The 19,171-nt window shown below is 44.3% G+C and overlaps 2 protein-coding genes across 22 annotated transcripts in view; one reads left to right on the top strand and one right to left on the bottom strand.

The window, feature by feature from the left end:
- PCM1 (pericentriolar material 1) overlaps positions 1-4,606 on the bottom strand; it is a 46,753-nt gene extending 42,147 nt beyond the window's left edge. For 12 of the 15 annotated variants that reach the window (XM_028744692.2, XM_028744699.2, XM_028744700.2 and 9 more), the window contains exon 1: positions 4,484-4,606. The gene's annotated coding sequence lies outside the window, so the exon portion shown is untranslated. Of the gene's footprint in view, positions 1-3,756; positions 3,886-4,274; positions 4,447-4,483 lie in introns of those variants that run through there. The other 3 variants (XM_028744696.2, XM_028744694.2, XM_028744695.2) reach the window with 3 other exon arrangements.
- A 180-nt stretch (positions 4,607-4,786) lies between these two features.
- FGL1 (fibrinogen like 1) overlaps positions 4,787-19,171 on the top strand; it is a 37,111-nt gene continuing 22,726 nt past the window's right edge. Inside the window, exons 1-6 of one of the 7 annotated variants that reach the window (XM_028744716.2) lie at positions 4,787-4,893; positions 7,663-7,735; positions 8,093-8,222; positions 8,357-8,396; positions 9,264-9,379; positions 14,832-14,907. In XM_028744716.2, coding sequence (XP_028600549.2) covers positions 14,842-14,907 — 66 coding nt within the window. In that variant the 5' untranslated portion in view covers positions 4,787-4,893; positions 7,663-7,735; positions 8,093-8,222; ... (1 more) ...; positions 9,264-9,379; positions 14,832-14,841. Of the gene's footprint in view, positions 5,155-7,662; positions 8,223-8,356; positions 8,397-9,263; positions 9,380-14,831; positions 14,908-19,171 lie in introns of all 7 variants that reach the window. The other 6 variants (XM_077934299.1, XM_028744710.2, XR_013394271.1 and 3 more) reach the window with 6 other exon arrangements.

Here is a 19,171-nt window from a genome sequence, read left to right as displayed (position 1 = left end):
TTTCTGTTCCTCTTGAGATCCTCGACCTTGTGTGCATTTTATGTTTTTTCTCCATAACCAATGATCAGATCTCTTTGAAATTTTGCACAGAGCTCAGTAACATGATGAGGATTTTCAGGAAAAAACACACCAGCACTAAAAAGATTTTATAAATGCCTTAAAAATGTATAAATGTAGATTTTTGGTGGAAAAATGAGGTTTAGAAAACCTACATTTTCAGCGTGAGGACACTATGGAATCAAATGTTTTTGATGGTGAAAATTATTACAAAGATTTTTTTATTTGCTTTTCCAGCTAGCCCATTCTTGTTCACCTTCCAAGTGGCTATTTCCAGATGAATCCTCTTATAAAAGCTTTGTTGCCCTGACATGCTCTTAATTTCCAGAAAGACTAAGAGATTGCACATAGGCTGGCACTAATGTCCTGTACAAGTCTGTGATTCCTCACTAAACAAGAGTCAAGCATAAGCTATGCTAAGTGGAAATTCATAAAGGGCCATATAACAAGTTTACAGTACTTTCAATCGTTACCAAACTCACAGAATGCACTCTGAATTTCCATCTTCCAGTTTGTTTTGACAGAGGAAAACTGACTAAATCCCAGAGCCCTGATCCTAAAACACTTGCAGTACAATCCTAAACATGTTTATTCAAAAGTAATTCCTGCTGGGTTCAATGGGACTTACTCCCATGTAAGCATACATAAGAATGCAGCCTTAAAACCCTATTAAAATTAAAGTCACACGTCACAGTGCAATGCCAGGATCCAGCAGGGAAAGCTGGAAAGTTTAAGGTGCTGTAGAGCATGGTTACAAAAAAACCCCATGTCCAAAGTGTTCGTTCAACAACAGACATCACAAAGCCAAAACAAGTATGGTGAATTTTCCTATAAGATCCATCCATATTTGAAATGTAACACAGATACAGCACAATTCAATACCCCAAACTGCAGTCATCAAATATGGACAGCAATGTAAGATCAAATTATGCAAAGTAAGAGTCGTATAAGCAGTTGGCAACATCTAAGGTCAGCCCCAAGAACTCTTGTCCACCAATGTCACAGACACAAAGGTGCATAACCAAAATGTCAGCAGAGAAAAGCTATCCTGATAACCTTTGGCTGAAATCCTATGAATACTTTCAAGAGATTTGGGGTTGGACAGGAGAGGATTAATGGATCCAGGCGACTGCCTTAACAGTCAGAGGTGGAGGTAGGTGCTCAGGGAGCGTCCCAGGGGGGTGCTGCCCACGGCGAGCATCCCAGGGCGGTGGCACAGTAATGTCACCCCCCTCAGGGATGACACATGGAGTGGGCTGCACCCAACGCACCCCCATTTCTCCCCCATTGTTAACAGTCCCCTTGCCAAGTATCTCCTTTGCTAGGGAACTAACAGGTAAATGGCCCATAACAGACTGTTCTGGAAGCTTGAAAGCCATCTCTACCAAGTCCCTAGCCTGGGCGATGGGGCAAGATGTCTGTAAAGAAGAATGACAGGTTGCCATTTGAGTCAGGCTGAGAAGAAAAGAGCTGAGCTCTGAACTCTGTAAACTAACAGCCTCTGGGGTGCCTGCTGTCTCCCTAGAGATCTAATGTGAGAGAAGTGGACTTCAGGTTGAGTGCTCCTGATGTATCTTTGTTCAACCTGTATTTTTGTAAATAAATGCAAATATTGCAAAATACAGTGATCTCCTTCCAAACGAGGGTAAATACAGGAAAGCACTGCACCCCTCAAACTTACTAGGAAATGATCACAACTGAACTCAAGGATCAGGCTGTCAATGACCCCAAATTCTTGCTCCCTTTTGAATCCGTCTGCCCCCTTACATTAGAAATTATCTGCCACATATGATATGTCCCATGGTTATAACAGGAATGAAAAGACAGTGAGGCACTGTTGTTCTTGCCTGATAAATAACACTAGTATCATTTGCAACTGGCAAAAAAACACTGTGCTCTAAAGCAACTAATAGTCTTCCCCAGCTACCAGATGCTAGATATTTTGCATTCACTTTATATCAGCCCAATTTACAGCCACCCTCAGCTCTCAAAAGAAAAACAATTTAAAGACACACATGCATTTAAAACTGTTTTCATTAATTTTGAAACAAGGAAGAACTTCTTAGATCTCGCTAAGATTTTTTAATTTTTACCGTTACAGTATTTTCCATAATTGTAGTGCAGATTCAAGCAACAAGATCTGTTGTACATTATGACGACATACAGAGGGTTATTGTTATTATTATTATTATTATTATTATTAATTAAATGTGTATACCGCCCTTCATCCTAAGATCGCAAGGTGGTTGCCTAGCACACTCTGTAAACAACCTCAGGACAAAGAAGGCAGCAGCCAAGTTGCAATCTTGTAACTGGCTTGTTCTATGTATAAAGTAGGAAAGGTAACAAAAGGTATGCAGCTTTAAACTTGAAGTACTGGTTTGCACTTCTGATTGAAAACATAGAAAAGTATACACAGACCAGGCACTGCTGCATAACTTGTATTCATGTGAACCACCCTGTGATCTTTGGATGAAGGGTAGTATACAATTTAATGAATAATAATTGAACTGCAGAGTTGTAAGGGACCCTGAGGATCATCAAGTCCAACCCCCTGCAATGCAGGAATATGCAGCTGTCCCATACAGAGATTGAACCTACAATGTTGGCATTATTAGCACCATGCTCTAACCAACTAAACTCTCCAGGCTACAGTAATAAATAATTAAATGTTGGCTACCATTGGGAAGCACTGAAGCTGGACTACAGCCACCCAAACAAGCCTCTTGCTATAAGAAGCTTGGTTAAGCTTATATAGTCATACCTCGGGGGTTCAATGTGCTTCGAGATGAGTGTGTTAGAGTTGCGCTCCGCGGCAACCCAGAATTAACGGAGCGTGTTACTTCCGGGTTTCACGCTTGTGCTCAAAATGACGTTACGTGCATGCACAGACGCACCAAAACATGACCCGTGCACGCGCAGACACGTGGACACGGGTTACGTTTGCTTCTAGATGCGAACGGGGCTCCGGAACGGATCCCATTCGCATCTAGAGGTACCACTGTAATGGCATACTGCTTCCTATATTTCAGTTCTGGCAGTTTTAGCAGAACCAGCAGAACAGGGGAGAGCTTTAAAATGCCATGGTTAACAGGAAGCACCTACCTACCCTAACCAGTTTCAGAAACTCAGATATGAAAACTGGGAGCTAAATGGTACCTTAAACCTAGGTTATGGGAGCAACAACGGAATGTCTGGGCACTTTTTTTTTTTAATAACAAGAGTACAAATCTGAAAATGAATGAAGCGCAGCTAAAATATTATGTTCATTTCCCACATGGTCTGGTCCTTCCCCTGCCCTCCCCAGTAATATTCTTAAGAGGGTCTATTATCCAGTCTTCAGGGAGTAGCTGGAAGTGGGGAGGCAGAAAAAGGTACTCTTTTCCTTCCATTCTGCGGTTTTAATCTGAAATCTTAGGCCCAGAGCTCAGACTGTGAATGAAATCCCCGGTCGCAAAACTGTGCCTGCAACAATGGGAGTTTCGAACACAGACCCCGACACAATTCTTTGGCCAGGTCAACCGCAGCTCACGACCCTTCGAGTTCATCATAAAGCCCAGCCCCTTTCCCCTATATTACTGAGACTGGGAAAAAACCTGGGATGGGTTCCCCGTCCCCCGCCCAGTTACAGCGGCGGACCCGAACCCAGTTCCCTAAAAGGCCGCAATCGCAAGGAAACGATCTTAGCCGAGCCCTTACCCGCGGCCGGCGCTGTGCAGGCCCGGTCAGGCAGGGAACCGAGACCCGAGCTCTTCTTCCAACCACGGCCGCCCCAGCGCGACTGCCGATCCCTCCTTACCTGCCGCTTCTCAGGGGGCGGGGTCAGAAAGACGGTTGGAGGGGCGGAGCCAGGGGGTTAGAAATACCCGCTCCTGCCTTGAGATCGGCGGCAAAGTCCCGAGAGAGAAGATGGAGGAGGAGGAGCAAAGCGGGGGGCGGGTCCCGAACGACCCAAGCAGCCTGGCTTCGGGCCAATTAGGAAAGAGAACACTCCGTCTCCTTGGAGACAAGGCACCCCCTCCCAACGAGGCGCAGGGGGCGGAGCCTACCAAGGGCACCGCGCGGGGCTCTCGAGGTGGAGCGGGTGGACACGCCCCCCTCCGCACCAGCGCGCGCGGTTCCTGAGGCGCGCGCTCCCTCAGGCGGGCCCACGGAGGCACCCCTCCCCATCATAACACGCGCGCGCGCTTTTTGTTTTGCATCCCGTTATCTCCCACCTCAGGGGGCTGCTCGTTTTGAGGGGGTAAAGGGCGCAGCCGAACCTCGCCGCCTTCCGACCTTCTCGGCCGGCAGCTCCCGTCGGCGTCCACGTTCCATAAACGGAGCGGGAGGGTGCTTACATGACGGGGTCCCCCCTCACATCCCCGTTCCAACGGCCGTCCCCGTCGCCATCTTGGTGAAAGGAAGGCGGCGGACGGATACGTACCGTTACTTAGTCGCCCCTCCGCCGGGAAAAAAGAGATGCTCTTCCGCCGTCGGCTCGCCTTCTCTTATCTCTTCCCCGCCCCCTCCTCCTCCTCCTCGTCCCCTCCCCCGGATCACGTGGCCCGGTCCTCCTGAAGCTACGCTTCTTCCTCGACGGGCGTTAAGGAGGCGGCGGCGGTGGCGGAGGGGCCGCCTCGAGCGAGACCCGCGCGCTCGAACTACGTTTCCCAGAGCGCAGCGCGCGCGCGGCCCCCTCGCGAACCGCCCGCCGGCCTCCGCTCGAGTGAGTCTGGGGAGCGTAGTTCGAGCCTGTGTGGCAGAGAGCGTTGCATTGTGGGATATCGGGCTTCCTGAACGGCGGCGTTACCTCCGTGAGGAGAATTGCCCGACTTGCTGAGGAGCCTTTTCAAAGTGCGCGAATGCTAAGTCTCGAGCGGTGATTCTGCAATAGGTTTTCGCATTGGCTGATAAAATTGCTGCGTTTCTCTTCTGTTTCTCCTTTCAGAAACCGCGGATTCAATAGACTGGTGCAGAATCACCGGTTACTAGCAATACAGTACAGTATACATCTTTTAACGGAGATGCTACCTTTGGGCATGGTTGAATTGTTTCCACTCTTTTCTCCTGGTCCATCGAGGCTGAGCTCGCTGACTGGCAGGAAAAGGAAGAAAGGTGGAACTTTTACATTTATTTATTGAATTTATATACTGCCCTACACCCGGAGGCCACAAATGCAATTTACACACACAAATCTGTATTCAAAAAGGCAGAATAGCACCATATATGTAATCTATTTTTTTAAAAAGGTAAAGGACCTCTGGACGGTTAAGTCCAGTCAGAGGTGACTATGAGGTGTGGCGCTCATTTCGTATTCTTAACTCTCTTTAAGGGCTTAGAGGCTCACTTTTAAAAAACAAACATGGCACACCACCTCAGTCTCTGAGCATTGCAAGATTGCTCAGTTGCCTACCAGTTTCTTGGAATGAGGGACAGCGGAGACGGTGGGGTCTTTATTATACACCTTTAGGCGCCAGGCAAAATACGTTCATTTTTAACCAGGCCTTTGGTTTATTCAACTGACATTGTAGCCCTTTTAAGATGTGTGTAGGGTTTTTTTGGGGGGTGTGTGTTATTGGGTTGTTTGTTTTTATTTTTATTATGTATTTTGTGGTTTTATATTTCAAGTTTGTCCAGGTATAGGGCGGCATATAAATTCAATTAATAATAATAAGTGGTTTATTTACTTATTATTATTATTATCCATAGATGCCACCTGAGCCTATGGTGCTGGGTTTCGTGTGCCTTCTGGCACAAAACCACTTCATTTGTTAGACTAAAGACCTTCAGCAGCATCTATCTCACCAAGGAACTGCCCTGTCTGGCTTGCTAGAATCCTTCATTGGATTTTAACCCAGGCTAAGGCCCACAAAGGGATGCAAGTGGCACTGTGGTCTAAACCACTGAGCCTTTTGGGCTTGCTGATTAGAACATAGCAGTTTGAAAGCACGTCAGAAAGTGCAAGTAGATAAATAGGTACTGCTTTGGTGGGAAGGTAAATGGCATTTCCGTGCGCTGCTCTGCTTTTGGTGTTCCGTTGCGCCAGAAGTGGCATAGTCATGCTGGCCACATGACCTGGAAAAACTGCGGACAAACACCGGCTCCCTTGGCCTGTAAAGCGAGATGAGTGTCGCAACCCCAGAGTAGTCTGCGAACTGGACTTAACTGTCAGGGGTCCTTTACCTTTAAGGCCCACAAACTCACAAACTTCTGTTAACTGCCCTAAACTCAAATGATCAGAAGTCCCCTCACAGTTCTTATGAGATGATGGTTGCATTTATGCTGTAAACCACTTTGAGATTTTTCTTAAAAATATAAAGCGGTATAGAAATTTAAAAAATAAAAATAAATTTTAACACCTATTCTTTATCAAGCCATGTTAATTAATCTTGAGCAGATTAAATGTGATTCTGTATTGTGCCAGTATAAAAAATCCATCTATCCAGCAGGTGGCAGAAGAACGTAAGGAAACTACATGTTTATTTATTAAAATATTATTGAGAGTTTATAGATTGTACAAAGGTATTATGATCTTGCAAGTTTCATTTCTGATATGTTCTGTATCTACACATTAAATAGATTTTTGGCACCCAAAAGACAGACTGAGAACTTGGGTCCCAATCCCATGCATTGTAGTGACACTGCAGCACTTCAGAAAGCAAAGCTATTCCGTTCTTGAGGTTCCTGTAAATAAAATTTAAAAGCCACAAAGGATTTTCCTAATAACCTTTCTGAAAGCCTCATATTTTCTCAGCTTTACCCTTGGACTGAGCATTTTTAAAATCTGTCATTGTCTGTAGGGAGATAAAGGAGGAGAAAGAGGACAAGTTAAATTTAAAATTGGTTCTTGAGCTCTTAAGTGTCTTTACATGCTGGCTTGAAATATTTCTAGGGAATTTCACCTTTCAGACTAATTGGTTTCTGTGAATCTTACTGTAAAATGGTTGTTCCTAAATAAGGCGGGGAAGGGGAAGAGGGGACACATAAACCCTTTCATCAGCCTGAATACATCCCGTTCCAGAATGGATTTTATCCAAAGAAACATCCAAAGAATGCAGGCAGGAGTATGTGAGGTTTCAAACAACCATCGATCAGACAAAGTGAGGACGAGTTCTGTAAAACGTTTAAATCTTTTGCACACCTACACTACCAGAAAGTTACCTAATGAAGAATGTTTCTTTACTTATTTTGTATTAATACTCTTCAAGCAACATAGCTGTTTCTGACAATACCCAGTTCAATTAGACATGCTCCATTCCTTAGGCACTGTTGCAGGAAGTAAGATGAATAAGTGCCAACTTCTGAGAGCACGTTGCAAAAACAAGCTTGAGGGCATAATGTGCATTAATAATTGAAAAATTAAAAGAGCATCTGATAACAATCATTCCTCTGCAGTTTGAAATGCCCCTGATACTGAACTGCTTTCTCAACACCTTATGGCTTTAATTTAATGCATGTGTCAGCAGTCAGGAATCTAGAGTACCAAGCAATGTTAGAGGCTTCAAAGACAGAATGATTTTCTGTCCATATGAGCTCTTATCTTTAACGCAAAGTGCTTGCCTAAAATATTAAAAGTATGGACAATGTTCATGTCTGATCTAAAAACGTGATCTCTTTTTGCAGTTGCATTCTGAGGGAGACTTCATTCCACAAATAAAGCTGTCCAAAAAGTCATGAAGCTTCAACAGAGAATGAAGTAATAGTTTATAATACACCTTGGAGGGTCATGTCCACTTTTACTCTGTATCTTTGACTACAACAACAATCTCTCTTTGTTTTGCCTTATCATCGCCACAGAACTGTAGATACCCATTCCAGACCACCTTGGGCAGGGACTCTTCCCCTCCTTTGGCAGGAAAAGGGGAGGCGAGAGGGAGGGGGTAATTTTTAGTTTGATTCCTTTTGCAATAAAAAAATTAAAAAGAAGAAAATATGTTCATCAGTAGTCAAATACTGTACCCGAACCTTAGTCCGATGTTTTGAAAAAAACACAGGAAGCAGATGGATAAGATGCATCATCCCATTCTGACCTTTCTGTATTTTTACATAACAGCTCAAGGTGATTTGACGTCAGCATTCTGAGAAACAGTAAAGCTTCCAGATGGTGCTTAACGCATAGAAGTCAAGGTTTCTCAAAAATGAGCATAGTGCTAGTCTGTGGGACATTTGCAGTTAATTGACAGGTGCGTAACATCTTTTAAACACCAATAATCTTACCAGATCTGAAATTCAGCCAAATACAACACAAAAGCACAAATGGTAAAGCTTTAAAAACTAATGACATAAGAAATAATTTCTTACTTTTCCCTCTATCTAGAAACAAACACCTAAAATCTGGAAATAGGTGCAGCTCTTGGGTATGTAGCTATGTGGTTAGGGAAAAAAGCTATGTACATGTCAAAAGTTTATAACGGAGAAAGAACTATTAATTAGAAAATGGTTCTTAGACATATCATCAGACTTGACCTCTTCTGTGGTGACAGCATTTTTCAGAGATTAACAAAACAATCCTATACATGATTACTTAGAAGTAAATTGCAACTGTGTTCAGTGGACATATCCCTGATGCTTCCCTAAGGAAGCTGCATTGAACTGAAAGAGCATTGGTCCATCTAGGTCAATATTGCCTACACTGGCTGGCAGCGGCTCTTTACAGCTTCAGATGTGAGCATTCCCAGCCCTGATTCAATAGATATTGTGTGCCACAATACTTTCCACTGTTGCAGTCCTTAGCACAATTTTGGATTCTGTGGGAACATGAAAACATGCATTTATATCTTCATATCCACCCGAGTGCTCTTGTAGCCTTTTCAAAAGGCATTGTACAGCTGCCCATTACCTTTTGGCAATACCAAGACCTTTTCCATCACTTGTCTGTTGTGGTTATGATACATAGGTGCCATTTTCCTGCACATAGTGACCTCACTGTTGTTATCATACACAAGATAAATACATTATCTCCCCATCTCACTGAACCTCCTGTGAGATTCAGAAGGGAAAAGCAGGGTCTAGTGGGATCACATGTTGTACTACTTTTCTTGGTGTCAAATGAAGGAGAATGTTTGTAACTTTTTGTTTAGCAATAAACTTTTTATTTCCCCCCCCCCCTCATTTTTTCATTGCATAGTTGATCTTACTAGTATTGTATTTGTAATGTGGCAAGCTAGCAATGGTTAGGACAACTGCAACTCCTCTGAACATTCCTCCCCACTGACTCATTACAGTCTGGACGGTTCAGAAATTAACAGCAAAAAAAACAACAACTATCTCATTCTGGAGAAGGCTGTGATATTCTTTGCATCAACTCCGAAGGGTCTCTCTCTCTCTCCAGCATTTAAAGGTAAATGACAAGACTGTTTTGAGGGTGGAGGTGATTTCCCTATCACCAGATATATATGCTGTACTTACATTAATTACATTGGTGTGCTCTAATGGGATTAATTGCTTAGTGAGCTGCTGGAAAAGAAAGTAAAGCAGCAATCCTCAATACCCTTACTGGAGAGTAAGTCTCATTGAGTGCAGTGCAACTTACTTTAAAGTAAGTATGCAAAGGCTTGCATGGCATGAGTTAATCCGAGCTAATGTTTCAGTGGGTAGTGGGTGTTTCTAGACAACAAGAACAAAAGCAATTTTTTGCAGACGCTGTACAAGAACTAGCCTGATAAAATTGGCAAGGGTTGTGCCAATGTCATTTTATCTGGAAGGTCATGGGATTCAGGACTCCCAATCCCCACAGATTTGACTCAATGAATTGCATGAAGCTGACAAAATCTGTGTCAAATTTCACCTCATTTTTGCCATGAACCATAGCAGAAACGACTGTACTATAATTGCTCTTCTAGTAAATCCATAGCAAAGGGAGATTGCAAGGGCTGCGTGGGAGACATATAACAGAGGCAGAGTTACATACCACCAGCAAGCAACTTCTTTGGCGATCACTCATAGCCAAGGAGGATTGTCTTCCATGAACACAGTCTTAACAGTGAGTCCGCAAGTGACTGTGGAGGCTGATTCTGGATCCACACGTCCTTCCACAGTGGAGACATAGGTTTCCGGGCGAGAGTTGATCACGGTGAGGGTTTACCAAACGTGCCTTCCTCTTATCACGTTTCTCCCTTTCATCCTGAGTTCGAGCGTCTTCAAAGCCCATGACACCTTTAGTAAAGGCTCTTCTCCAATTGGAGTGCTTGCAGGCCAGTGTTTCCCAGTTCTCGGTGTCTATACTACACTTTTTTAGATTTGCCTTGAGAGAGTCTTTAAACCTTTTCTTGACCACATGCATTACACTTTCCATTTTTAAGTTGGTAATAGAATAGTTGCTTTGGAAGACGTTAATCAAGCATCCGAACAACATAACTAGTCCAACGAAGTTCATGTTGAAGAATCATTGCTTTGACACTGTCACTTTTCCAGTACACTGGCATTAGTTTGCCTGTCTTCTTAAAAGATGTGTAAAAAATTTTGGAGGCACCATCGATGGAATCTTTTGAGGAGTTGGAGATGGCGTTTATAAGTGGTCCATGTTTCACCAGCAAACAGTAAAGTTGGTAGTACAGTGGTGCCCCGCAAGACGAACGCTTCGCAAGATGGAAAACCCGCTAGACGAAAGGGTTTTCCGTTTTGGAGGCGCTTCGCAAAATGAATTTCCCTATGGGGTTGCGAGTCCCCGCGGGTTTTTTTCACTCCCCCCCCCTTTTCCTAAGCCGCCAAGCCGCTTATCAGCTGTTCCGCTGATAAGCCGCTTAACAGCTGATCGCTGAAAGCCGCTAGACCGCTGTAGCGCTAATCCGCTAAGCTGTCAATGGGCTTGCTTTGCAAGACGAAAAAACCGCTAGACGAAGAGAATCGCGGAACGGATTCTTTTCGTCTTGCGAGGCACCACTGTACAATAGTTTTGTAAACAAGCATTTTGTTTTCTCAAAATCAAGCATATCAGCAAGCATATCACAGGCTCTGCCCGCTGCATGTCAATATAGCACAGCACTTATCCATCTTGTGACATCATCATATGTGTTTCCTTGCCACTGCTAGCAATAGCTAATTATGTGGAGCGAAGGCAGGGAAAGGCATGATGTGATGATGTCACAACAACACAGATCATTGTTACCTGTTGCACTCAGACATGGGGAACCCAAACATGGCAGTGTGGTTTTCTGTGCCATCCTTTCGCTGTTATGAATGTGGGGTTTGTTGGCTAGAGCTCAAACCTGATCATTAGTCTTCTGTAATTAGTCAATATTTGGGAGTACATACAATTTCTATGGGAAATCAGTGGGACGAGAACTCCCAGTTTCTCTTACCTTATTTTGTATCTTGGACCCTTTAAGTTGTAGATCTTCAAGTGGTGCCAGCGTGACTTACGGTGGATTGCATCAGCAGCATTTTTACCATTTAGGTGCCAGGCAGAAAAACCCAGGCCCTTGAGCCTTAGTTTGCTGCTTATCTTTGGATAAGGTGGTGTGGATTTGGGTCTGCTCTTTTATGCATATTCATTGGTGAGCATTTAGGTGGTTTCTATGTTTGTTTGGGGACGCGGGTGGCGCTGTGGGTAAAAGCCTCAGCGCCTAGGGCTTGCCGATCGAAAGGTCGGCGGTTCGAATCCCCGCGGCGGGGTGCGCTCCCGTTGTTCGGCCCCAGCGCCTGCCAACCTAGCAGTTCGAAAGCACTCCCGGGTGCAAGTAGATAAATAGGAACCGCTTACTAGCGGGAAGGTAAACGGCGTTCCGTGTGCGGCTCTGGCTCGCCAGAGCAGCGATGTCACGCTGGCCACGTGACCCGGAAGTGTCTCCGGACAGCGCTGGCCCCCGGCCTCTTGAGTGAGATGGGCGCACAACCCTAGAGTCTGTCAAGACTGGCCCGTACGGGCAGGGGTACCTTTACCTTTACCTTATGTTTGTTTTTAAGAGGAGCGCCAGCTTAGCCCAATAACTGTGGGTGCCCGGGGCTGTGGGTGCCATGCACAGTGCATGGCCCTGGCACCAAAATTTGTGGTTGCCTGGATCCTTCATGGGGAATTTTGTGTGTGCTCTGGCACCCAGGACCCCAGTGAGTTGGCATCTATGGTTTTTAATGTTTGTTTCTGCAAGTCACTTCGAGTTCACCTTTCTGAAAAAAGTGGGTAATAAATATAAACCTTTTTTTTTTTTAAGTGAGAACTAAGCCACATTGCATATTTGGGCTAAGGTGAGTTGCAGGTCTGTAAAGATGAGAAGACTACAATTCTGTAAGCATTTATTTGGGATGAAGTTTCACTGAACTGAGTGAAAATGCACTGGATTGTGTTGGATATCTTGCATATGATTTCAGTTTACAAAGCCAACAATTAAGGGAAGTAACGCTTATTAAAACCCGCGCAACCCATTTCAGCTGTGTTTTAAATTACAATGTATTAGCTCTCTTGTACTGAAGAATCTTTTGTCTGTTGCTTCAGTTTCCACGTATGCCTAATTACAGTATTTCATTCTATTTACTTGTTTTGTTTCCCCCTATTAAAGTATATCTCATTAAGGGAGGGAATCAAAATAGCAGTGAAGAACCTCATTCAGGCAGCAGCGTGATTTTAAGTGTGGCCTTAATATTTTAGGACTGGAAGTTTTAACTTCCCAAAACAGCTAGATGCCTCTTCTTTGTTTTTTATAGTTTGTTTGTTTTTTTAGTATATTTTAATTAAAGATTCCTTAGTTTACAAAAATGCATGCATTGTCTCTTTTTTCAAGTTGTGTTTTCTACAGACCAGTTTCATTTGTTGTGAGACATTAGTGTTGCATACAGTGTTAGGTTAGGAAGAAAAGCGGGGGCATGGTGAATGGGGGGTGTCGGGTGGCAATGCTTCTATTCTTCTACTTAGAGTATGTGTGGGGTTTTGTGTCAGCATCACTTGTGTGGGTTCTCTTCCTATTCGCTTTTTGCATTTCCTTGGTGGTGAGAGAGGTTGGGGGTGCCCTAGGGTGTGGTTGGTTGTCTTTGGTTAGCTATTAGTGAGATCTGTTTTTGTGTGTGAGTGGGGTGTGGATCAGGTTAGCCAGATTGATTCGTATACTGTCGGTGGATTCTTGTTGTTGTCTTGTTGGGCCATGTATAAAGGGGGAACCATACCGGGTGAAGGTGTCTTCTATGCCTCTCTTTTGTTCAAGTTGAAAATGTTGCTGGAATGCAATTAAGAGGCTTGAACACAAGGGCAGAACCACTCCGGCAAGAAGAGAAGAAGAAGAAAAAGAAGAGTTTGGAATTGATATCCCGCCTTATCACTACCTGAAGGAGTCTCAGAGCTGCTAACATTCTCCTTTCCCTCAAAGCGGCTAACATTCTCCTGATAATGGTGATTGCCGGACGTCATCATTGGCTAAATTGACCTCCAGATGTGCTAAGAAAATAAACTTGGCAATGATTCCACAGCTGCAGACATTTAGAACAAATGACTTCTCCCAAAGAATGCTGGGAACTGGGATCCAGGACCTTAACAACCTGCAGTTCCCAGAATACTGTGTGGAAGTTATGCTTTAAATGCACGGATGGTTGCAGCAACAGATGGATGACTGAAGTAACTTTCTAACTTGACTGTGGGTGTTTCCGGACAGGAGCTTAATACCACAAATGGGTAGTTTAGACCCACCCACACCACCACCCCGCAATGTGAGCATCCATGTGTTGCCATAGCCGCAGGGCCCGATTTAGGTTTGATGAGGCCCTAAGCTACTGAAGGTAATGGGGCCCTTTATATGTCCAGCTCTCCTTTGTCAACAACAAATTGTCGCTGTTTTTTTTGGTGTTGAATATATGCTATATGATAATTTATAGACCTAATAGGTATCTAAAGCCATTTCCACATGCAGAATGTAGGCACCCTATATATAGAAATGAGCAAACCAGTGATATTTTAGGGAGCAGGCTAGCAGGTGGGGCCCATTACTTACATCATAGGAACCTACACAACACAAAACACTGTTGCTGTATGTAGGGTTTATTTTATTTGTTGTTTATCTTATATTTTGGAAATGTACATCCAGTGGGGTTTTTTTTTACTTTAATATTTTTTTTTAGCCCCCCCAAGAGAGTGCAGTCCTAAGCTATAGCTTGTTTAGCTTATGCATTCCTGCTCTTGTCACTGGTCAGAGAGAGAGGGGAGAACCAGAAATGCTATATGCTCCTTCCACCTCAGGAGAGGAGGGGAAATGACATCACATAGAGCCCTCTCTACCAATTACATTTCTATGGTATGAGTCTCTGCCTGTCAGCAATACAACTCTGTAGCCTTAACCCCTTCTCATGCTAAGTAGCAAGAACATGTGCTGTTAGATTTGGCTGCTAATCTTCCACAATTTGATTCTCTCCAAGCAAAGCAGAGAGGAAGACAAGAGCACACCTAGGCTTCCTCTTGTCTCTGTGTGTTTTTTGAAAACAGGAGCATGCCACAAGCACTTGTTTGCATGTTAATACTCAGCCAGCACTCTGGTTTCTTTCCTACTTGGAGAATGGAGAAGCAAAGTGGGTGCAATTTGAGCAATATGCACCGTCATGTTTGCTTGTTCACAGTAAACTATAGATTGGCATACTATGGCGGGTGAACCAAACCATAGGGTTGAGGAGCACTTATTATTATTTTTTAGGCTGTATGCTGCATTAAAATATTTTAGTTCAGATGAATTTGATTTCTAGCAATGCACTTCTTGCCTCAGCTATGCAAATAAGGGAGTGAACAGCAGGTCCTTGATTTTTTCTGCAAATACAGTGCCGAGTCATCAGCGGCTATGCTTGTACTTCCTGCTGACACAAGATGTTGTTTTCTTTTGCAGGCTCATCAAAATGAAAAATTGGAGTTTCTTTCATTTGTTTCTCCAGAATGTATTGATAGTAGGCGCAGCTGGCTTGGTAAGTTTTACACAATACGTACAAGGAGGATTTGTAGTTTCTTCTCACCATATAAGGGGGGGAAATGAGCTTATTCATTCTTGGATCTTGTTGAGCTCAGAGGTGACATTTGACTTAAGCTGATAGTAGAATCATAAAATGGTATAGTTGGAAGGAACCACGAGGGTCATCTAGTCCAACCCCCTGCAACAGAGTTTATAATTGCTACTTTTATGCATTAAAAACATCAGATCAGAACTATTCCCTCAGAGTTCCTGTTTTAATTCAAGGTGGTTGGTTAGAGGGCTTGCTCTCCAGATAAGGACAGCTTCTTACACAGAGTTGTTTTTTTAGTTGAACATGAAAATATGAGTCTAAAGATATATTAAAGGATAATATGTTAGACCAGAGATGAGCTGCATATGGTAGATTTCTGGAAGGGGCTCTTACTGAAGTCCTCAAATGTTCAAAGATTCTTGTTATTCTAATTTCACTGGTGGTACCTGCAACAAAATGTTGCAGATTGCAGCCTTATTCTCCATGAATTTGTCCAATCCTCTTTTAAATCCACCTAACCCCAAAGAGAACTAAAATCTAAGAAATCTGGACACAACCCTTGAGTTACAAAGAAAAAATGCTTCTTTAATTGTTCTTAGTGGGTACTTCAAATGTTCTTAACTCGATACTGAGTATCTTAAGTTCCAAAGTACTAAGAATACACAATATTTTATCTTCATGATGTTCATGGAAAGGAGGAACGAGGGTGCCTTCATGGTTGTCTCTTTTAACCTGACATACACCTTCCTCGAGAGAATGTATCGGATGGATGTTAGCTTGTAATTAGCCATGCAAAGCTGCAACATAAAAAGTTTCTGCATGCATTAATGGCAGCAGCTGGGATAAATGTGATTGCATGACCAGACCACAGGATTTGACAGCAGCTGTTTAATATCTGGCTTGGAGTTTAGAAAAAAAATCCAAAGTCAATAAAGTGGGCAGAGTCCGTTACACGCAATCTGTTTCCAATTAATGACATAGCTATGATCTAAATAGCATCCCCCCTGATGATTATGTTATGTTTTTCACTGTTCCTTTCAAAGGGCTTTAAAAGGCAAAGGAAAACAATACCCTGTGTACTTCTGAAGTCCTTTTTTCTAGTCCTGTAACGTTCCAGTTTAGCAGTTTAAAGTCTAAGTTACCTGTGAGGCATTTTTACACAGTGGTAAACTGAGATGAGCAAGCCTCAAGAGCATAGGACCTTGCAGCTGTGCTGCTTTCTGGTAATGTTTAGAGAACTGCCCTTGTGACTTTTCCCCAGAGGGAGCAACTCTGGCATTCTAAACATGAGAAACTCGCCATTGCCCTTAAATGACTTGTTGGAAAATCAGTGGGAGGCAAGGAGGCTGCTTATTATCTCTCATCTTATGTATTGACATTAATTGTTTGGAACCACCCGCCTTCGAAGCACTTGGAGGCTTCTAAGTGATGGTAAATCTGCAGAACAATAGCCAGGGCCAGCCCGGAAATTTTGGTGCTTGAAGCAAAGGAAAAAATGGACCCGAGCCAACTTGACTGTTAGCTGAATCTTCCTTCGACACTGGTGATGGGACAACATCTTCCATTGCATTTGAAGGCAACAGGCTACTTTAGGGGCTGCATGGGGCATGATATCTGGTGCACAAACCTCACTTATGCTACCCAACCCTCAGATGCTGCTGCTTGTGGGGGACTGCTGTTTATACCCATGGAATTTGTGTGGAGGGCCCTTTGGGGTGTCTATTCCGTATCACATTTTATTTTGCCTCTATATGGAGCCACTGGAGCTATCACCTAGGGATCTGGAGCACTATATCCCATATACACTGATAACACTCATCTTGGTCTCCATTCTGTCTGAATCGGGAGAGGCTGGGCAGGTGTCCAGAGGCAGTGGGGGGGCTGGATGGGGGGGGCGGCAAATAGACTGAATCCTGACAAGACAGAGGTGTTGCAGTTAGGTGGTTCTCATGTCTAGGAATTGGGGAGACTACCTGTTCTGGGTGAAGTTGCACTCCCCCCCGATGGTACATAACTTGGGGGTGCTCCTTAATTCCAAAATTGAGGCGCAGGTGCCTTCAGTGCATGCCTAAAACATAAATCCCTTTCCTTAAAAGGGGGAGGCAGCGAAGAATCCTGTAGCACCCTAAAAGGCTAATGTTTAATAAGGCATGTCATAAGCTTTAAGCTTAGGCCAATCACATTCATATGCCTTTAAAGTGCTGCTGGATTACGAGTTGTTTTTTTATTCAGCAAACTTAACACAGGTACCTTACTGGAACTTCTTGCTTATAAGTGGATGACTGTTCTGCTTTAGCGCACGTCCATGATATTATGAGACACACACACAAAATAGCCATCTCAAGTATGCCTAAAATACGCTTTGTTTTTTAAATATGAATTTGAATCTAGACAAGAGCAGCCTTGTTCTGTTCCCCACTAAACAGCTGGTAGGTGTTCAGACTCGGCCAGCAGCCTGCTTCTTGAAAGGACTGCCCTAGTGGTGTATTTATGAGGGCTGCACTCATTCACAAATGTATTGCACTCATTCACAGTGATTCCTGTACACCGATATAGACCAGGGATGGAGAACCTCTGGTCTGTGGGCCAGGGGGTCCAATTTAGCCTGCAATACCTTTTTCCCATCACCATGACCATCTGTCAATCAGCTGGCATCACTGGGCAGTAGAGGAATCCAGTTCTGTTGGGTACTGCTCTGCCAGCAAGTTACTCTACAGGCCAACTTTGATAGGTTGCTGGGATTGCCTGACAACATCAAAACTTCAGAAGGTGGGTGGGTGGGTGGTCTTGCATACCTATCAGAAAGTTGACCAGTGTGGAGAAAAGGCTCTGCTGTACTGGGCCAAAAGGGTTCTCCATCCTTGATATAGACCCTAGTATCTAGTGCTGCGGGGACGCGGGTGGCGCTGTGGGTAAAAGCCTCAGCGCCTAGGGCTTGCCGATCGAAAGGTCGGCGGTTCGAATCCCTGCGGCGGGGTGCGCTCCCGCTGCTCAGTCCCAGCGCCTGCCAACCTAGCAGTTTGAAAGCCCCCCCGGGTGCAAGTAGATAAATAGGGACCGCTTACCAGCGGGAAGGTAAACGGCGTTCCGTGTGCTGTGCTGGCTCGCCAGATGCAGCTTTGTCATGCTGGCCACGTGACCCGGAAGTGTCTGCGGACAGCGCTGGCCCCCGGCCTCTTGAGTGAGATGGGCGCACAACCCCAGAGTCTGTCAAGACTGGCCCGTACGGGCAGGGGTACCTTTACCTTTACCTTTTATCTAGTGCTGCAAAACTGGTCAGTTGGTAGAGCATGTGACTATTAATTTCAAGGTTGTGGTTTCAGTCCTCACAAAGATTCCAGCATTGCAGGGTGTTGGATTGGATGATCCTTATGGTCCCTTTCCAACTCCTCAATTCTAGAATTCCTTGCTTGGGTGTGTTGCAGTTGCAAAGCCAGAAGAGGGAGCATGTGTGTTGCAGCACAGATTTCTAAATTCTCCTGAGCAAAGCTTAAGAGAAAAGGCTATGTACGTAACTGCATATTGGCCGAAGCCTATCCCATCAAATAGATCTAATATTTGACATGGGGGAGCTCTCCTTCATGCTTGATTACTACACCAGAACTCTGGCCAGTGAACAGTATGAAGAATACACATTTTGTACCATTACACATTATTTGTGTGCAGCTCAATGCTCAAGGAAGCAATTGAAATGAACACTGCACAAAACAGTATTGATGGTCATTTCCCCCTTTTAAATGCATGCTAACAGAGACAAAGCCTTTCCTAACATCTGTCTGCATATACCGTACTTTAAAGTGAAAAGCCATTGCTTTACTTTGTGCATCTCTGCTCCCTTTCATAAATGCCATTAGCAAATAAAAAACAACACCCCCCCCCGCAAAAAAATAACAACAAAACAGTGGCGTAGCGTGGGTTGTCAGCACCCGGGGCAAGGCGCCCCCTAACCCGTGGATTTGCGCCCCCTAACCTGTGGATTTGCCCTAACCCCAGATGTTGCGCCCGGTGCGGCCGGCCCCCCCTGCACCCCCCACGCTACGCCACTGCAACAAAAACCCCTAATTTGGAATTGTAGTCAGTTATGTGTTCTGCAGACACTAAATGCAGAAGGTTCCATGTTCAATTTCTGGCATATCCATGTACTGTAGGCTTGGGAGACGTGCTGCCAGTTTAAACTAGGAATGGGGAACCTTCTCCAGACCAATTGTCACCTTACCTTCTGTCTGAT

The sequence above is a fragment of the Podarcis muralis genome, chromosome 9, assembly GCF_964188315.1.
Source record: "Podarcis muralis chromosome 9, rPodMur119.hap1.1, whole genome shotgun sequence".
Classification (NCBI taxonomy): Eukaryota; Metazoa; Chordata; class Lepidosauria; order Squamata; family Lacertidae; genus Podarcis; species Podarcis muralis.
This window is presented reverse-complemented; position numbering and strand designations above follow the sequence as displayed.